Here is a 5792-nt window from a genome sequence, read left to right on the forward strand (position 1 = left end):
TCACTCTGAAACAAAAAACTGGCGGAGAGAAATCAAAGTTCAGAAATAAACTAACACAAAACTGGGGATTCTGAAACATGAGAGTGCTGAGACGTCGTTTAGGAGATATTTTGAATCTGAAAAATAACAAAAATCATGCAACAAAGGGAAAAACAAAAGGAACAAAGAGACACGGCAAAAATAGAACAATTTCTGTTGAAACGTGGAATAAACTTATAAAACACACGCAAATATTGTCAACATTGCTTTATCTCAAGTCCGGAACAAGAAAAGAAGGCGAAACTTTTTTTTCCGATAATATGTTATAGAAAAATTGTAAATATTAAAAAAATAATTTCAAACTCCAAATTTTGCCGCTCGATCAAAGGCGCATAATAATGTTTACATGGTGGGTCCCGACGCGGAGGGACTAGAAAATGAAAGTGTGGCCGAACAATCCACCGGCGAAAAACACCCTCCGCCACGAGTTTTTAGCCGTTTTTTCCGGTAAATGAATTGGCGGAAAAAACGGAAAAAACGTTTTTTCCGGCTCATGAATAGCCCCATAATATTTTGACACCAACAACGGCATTTCTCAAATTGTCGGAGTTTCTAATTTTGAAATTTACGGGTTGAAAACGTTTGAGAGCCGAAATTCCTCGAGCCAGTATGATTCTAATTGAATCTTCAAAAAAAACTCCTAGTTACATTCGAGCAACTTATCGCGTGTGCATATTTGAAAACCGTTTTTTTAGGTTAAATATTTATATTCCCTCAATACTATTGTATTCTCATAAAACATAACAAAACTATAAAATATGAATTGACGATGAGCTTACAAAATACTTGAAAACTGATAATTTGTTGAAATTATCTCCGCAACACTCGAAAATACTGTTTTATTGGAACATTTTCTGTATTTCTTTCACATAAAAAACCAGTTTCATTAGGAATTGAAAACATTTATCACAATGCCTATATTCCAGAACAAAAAGTAAGACTCAAATAACAATCACGTGAAACAAGAAAGTTAGAATCAAATAATTAGAGTCGATATTTGCGGCAATTGCCGTCAAGCCGGGCCTTTTTTATTAACGATAATTGCTTGAACAGCAATTTCATTTCCAACACTTACTTCATCGCGGGTTTTCATTTCCAAACCGGCGTCAAGCGCCGATTGTTGAGTTGAAAATAAAGAAAACTGAAACAAATCGGAGTCAAAAGCAAGAAAATACCTTTAACCATTTATTCCCCAAAATACACACTAAAATTGTACGAATCAAAAATCTCAAATTCAAAACTTCAAAGTCTTCAACAACTCCTCATCCGCCTCCACTGGAATCGTCACTTTCATCCCATCGACTTGCTGCTCCGCACGACGGATAGCCTCCTGCGCCTTGGCATTTCCAGACCAAGAACGACGTGCGACTCCATTCGGAACATCCCAATTCAACATACCCTCCGCACGACGGGATGCGTCAGGAGACCCATCAAGAACCAGTCCGAAGCCTCCATTGATGACGTCACCCCATCCAACACCTCCTCCATTGTGAAGAGCAACCCAGGTAGCGCCACGGAATGAGTCTCCTGGAATATTTGAGCGGAGATTAAGATTGACTCAGTACCTCCTTACCAATACAATTCTGAACCGCCATATCCGCTGTAAACGCACTTCCATCATACACATTCGATGTTTCACGGAATGGAGAATCCGTTCCCGACACATCATGATGATCACGTGAGATCACAATTGGTGCAGTCACCTTTCCAGTTCTGACCAACTCATTGAAGGCAGCAGCCAGGGCGACTCTTCCAGCACGATCGGAATACAGTATACGCGCCTGGGAACCAACGACCAACTCGTTTTTCTCAGCCTCCTCTATCCATTTTTTGTTGTCCAGATACTGCTGTTTCACGTACTCCGGAACTGAAAATTTTCATTTTAGAAGAGATTCATATTTGAAAATCGAGTTACCATTAGTCTCCTTCAACTCATCAATAATCTTGCACGCTGTCTGATCCGTCAATCTCAAATCTTCAGGTTTCCCAGAAGTACAAACCCAACGGAACGGTCCGAAACCCATTGAGAAAATGTCGCCCATAATATCCTGCATATAACTTGGATATCTGAATGACTTATCATCCTGAGCATCCTCTCTAAGCAAGTTGGCTCCAGCTCTATGGCACTCCAAAAGGAATGCGTTACCGTAATCCCAGAAGTACATTCCTTTAGCAGCAATCTTGTCGATGGCGGCGATTTGACGGATTAGGGAGTCTTGAACAAGTTTTTTGAATTTCGCGGGGTCAGATGTCATGAGCTCATTGGATTCTTCAAAGGTGAGACCAGCAGGGTAGAATCCTCCAAGGAATGGGTTACGGAGGGAAGTTTGGTCACTTCCGAGCTCAACAAGGCATTCGGGTTCCTCGGCGAGACGTTCCCTAAAATTCATAATTGCAAACAGGACTGTAGCTCGGTAAAAACGCAATGTTACGGGCTGAAAAATATACCAAAATGTAGATCTCGGCGAGTTCTACGTCTGTGACCTACTACGAGCCGGAAGGCGGGCTAGAAGGCTTTTTAACAACTTTTGGTCATTTTTGCGTTTTTTGGCGCTTTTTCCAGACCCGCGACACATTAACAATCCGCTATCCGGCTCGTAGTATGTCACAGATATAAAACTCGCCGAGATTTACATTTTGGTATATTTTTCAGCTCATAATATTGCGTTTTGAGCGAGTTACGCAAGTATGGTAAAATTATGTTTCAAGTTGATTACATTACTTATCATCTATCCACCAATTTAATGATGATAACATTACCCACTTAAACTCACCACAAATCCACTACATTTCCCAAGTAACCAATACTAATCGCCGCTTTCTTCTCCCTATACTCCTTGATCCAATTCACAATTTCCTCCAAATCTTTCGAGTAAACATCCAACCATCCCTGTTGATGTCTCTTCAACAACGCCGTCTCACTTATTTCAGCAATGACTCCAATGCATCCTGCAATTTTCGCTGCTTTCGGTTGAGCACCACTCATTCCTCCGAGGCCTGCAGTGACGAACACTTTTCCGGCGAGAGAGGAGAGACCCATACGGCGACCGGCGTTGAGGACGGTTATCTGGAATTTGGGAAATTGAAAAGTTTGTGTTTCTAGCAGATGATTAATTGTATGAATTTCAGGCTCACGCGATTTTTTTTTGTTGGGGTGATACCACTGTTCCTGCTCCTAATTTTAAAGAACCGTGTATGAAAAAAGGTTTTTTTTTTTGAAAATATAATACTAGAATCGAATAATTTATATTTTTAAATCATATACTTGAATGCCAAAACAGAAACAACTAAATAACGGAAATTCGAAAAAATAAAGTTTCGACAAGGATTTTCAAAAAAAAATTTCGCGCGCTGAAACGCGCAAGCGCATAAAGTTGTGGGCGGAGCTTAAACTGCAAGCTTAAATAAGCGGCGCGGTTCTAATTCCAATTGTTTTTTCCAAATTTAGAACCGCGCCGCTTGCAGTTTAAGCTCCGCCCACAACTTTATGCGCTTGCGCGTTTCAATGCGCAAATTTTTTTTTGAAAAATCTTGTGGAAATTTTATTTTTTCGACAGTAGCAGTAGAGAGACGAGGGAGAGGACACGTCAGAATTTTTCCCATTTTTTATAATGAACTTTTCGAGATTTTCTAATTAGGTCAACTTTGTTTTTTTTTCTAAAATCGAGTTGTACAATTTTTAAATAGTATTAAAGTATCTAATGTTAATAAAAATGTTTTCTTTATTCGAAAACATTATGAAACGGGAAATTTTCATATCAAAAATCAAAAACAGTCGTACCTGGTTACTGTTTAAAAAAAGTTTGTCCAAGGATTTTCAAGAAAACGTTTCGCCGCCTGAACGCAAGAGCTGCAGGGGATTGTGGGCTTTGCCTGAAAGCGGCGCGGATGAAATTCCAGCTATTTTTAACGAGCAATATTGACTTTCAAAAAAACTCGTATTTTTATTGATATTTTGGCTGTTTTTTTTGCATTTTTTTAAGTTTAATCGATTAAAATGCAAATTTATTTTGAAATTCAGTGTTGCTTTTTATAAGCCAGCTGAAAATTCATCATTGCAGTTTAAGCTCCGCCTACAATTCCCTGCCGCACTTGCGTTTCAGCCCGCGAGAGTTTTTTTTGAAAATCTTTCTCGGCACTCTACCTACAATCAGCTTTTTTTCTGTTTTGGCATTAAATCATATATGATTTCAAGTTATTTCGATTCAATAACAGGGTGAAGTTCGATTAAAAAAAAACTTTTTTCACACACTTTTTGATATAAAAATTCTACGTTTCACACTGGTTTCTAATAACGAAAACTTTTTATTAACATTAGTTATTTGACCGACCTAAACTTTTTTGACAATTGAGCTCCGTCATAATTTTTTGTGCTTACCGTAGTCCCGTGCACAATCCCCTGTGGTCCAATGTAACAAAAACTGCCAGCAGTCATCTGACCGTATTGAGTGACTCCCAAGGCAAAATACTTGTCATACAACTCCTTGGTAGAGTAGCTAGGGATCATCTGCAAGAAATATCTAACAACTGTGTAAACGTGCTCTACTGTTACCATTCCATTAGTGACAGTCATTCTGGGAGAGTCCGGTGTAGAAGGGAATAGTCCTAGTGGGTGTCCAGAGTAGAGGACCAGGGTTTGATGGTCTGTCATGGTGAAGAGGTAACGGAGGACAAGACGGAATTGGATCCAATTACTGAAAATTGATTTTTTGTTCCGTTTCACTGTGAGCGTATAATTACTGGAATTCTATAAAAATTATTAGATAAATACCTCATTTACCTAAAAACCTGACCATTCCCTCCATAAGTCACCAACTCCTGTGGGAACTGGGCCACCCTCTTGTCCAAATTAATCAGAATCATCAGAATTATCGCCGACGCCTTCTCACAATTGGCTCCGATCTCCGACACCGGCGGTGCATACAAATCAAAGTTCGGCATGAATCGATACCCATAGATATGACCGTAAGTGTTGAGCTCCTCTTCGAATTCCTTGGCGAGAAGACCGTGATGCTCTTTTGGAATGTAGCGGAGAGCGTTGCGGACGGCGAGCTGTAATTATGAATATTGAATGAGGGAATTCAGGAGAGGAGACTGTATACCTGCTTCTCAACCGTGGTAAGGTTGCATGGACGTTTTGGAGCATGAGCTACATTCTTGAGACATTGCTCCGTGGGATGCTTCAGGAGAGGAGAGAATGGGTCGACAAAGAGAGAAGGGATGTGCATACTGGAAATTTTTGGAATGAGAGGTTACGACAAAGGGCAATACGGGAGCACAATAATATTAGAGGTTGAGGTAGCAAACTCACAGAATGACGGAAACAGGAACAAAATCTTTTAAAAAATTGCATAATGTGGCCAGGGCCTTTTTTTGCAACCACGCTCTTTTGACAAGAATGGTATATTTTTTGTGTCACGGTGGTTATTCTAACTTATGTGCATACTACTGTACCGGCTGTATAATTTCTAATGTTCACCGTGACGCAAAAAATGAACGATTCTTGTCAATAGAGCGCGGGTGCTTTGGTAGCCCTCTAGCCTCATCGTGAAATTGTGTTTCTTTAGCCGTAGAATTGAAACTAAACTTGTAATTTGTAAATTTCACAAGTGTGTGTAAAATTGATCGCAAATTTCTTAAAAGTGTAACTATGAATCAAAACGGAAACAGTACAATATTTCGAAAAGGTTACAATATCCTACACTAAATTGTGGCCAAACCAAATATGAAAAGATGAACTATACATATTTTAC

General features: G+C 39.5%; 1 protein-coding gene across 1 annotated transcript; it reads right to left on the bottom strand.

Annotated features, from left to right (window-relative positions):
* Positions 1-1273: 1273 nt before the first annotated feature.
* On the bottom strand, positions 1274-5267 carry GCK72_012377 (uncharacterized protein; the record flags this gene model as incomplete). Its single annotated transcript, XM_053729062.1, has 8 exons — positions 1274-1566; positions 1613-1906; positions 1955-2418; positions 2814-3106; positions 4418-4546; positions 4592-4733; positions 4820-5091; positions 5142-5267. 8 exons carry the CDS (start codon positions 5265-5267, stop codon positions 1274-1276), a joined length of 2013 nt encoding a protein of 670 aa, XP_053583834.1.
* Positions 5268-5792: the final 525 nt, after the last annotated feature.

The sequence above is a fragment of the Caenorhabditis remanei genome, chromosome IV (assembly GCF_010183535.1).
Source record: "Caenorhabditis remanei strain PX506 chromosome IV, whole genome shotgun sequence".
Taxonomy (NCBI): Eukaryota; Metazoa; Nematoda; class Chromadorea; order Rhabditida; family Rhabditidae; genus Caenorhabditis; species Caenorhabditis remanei.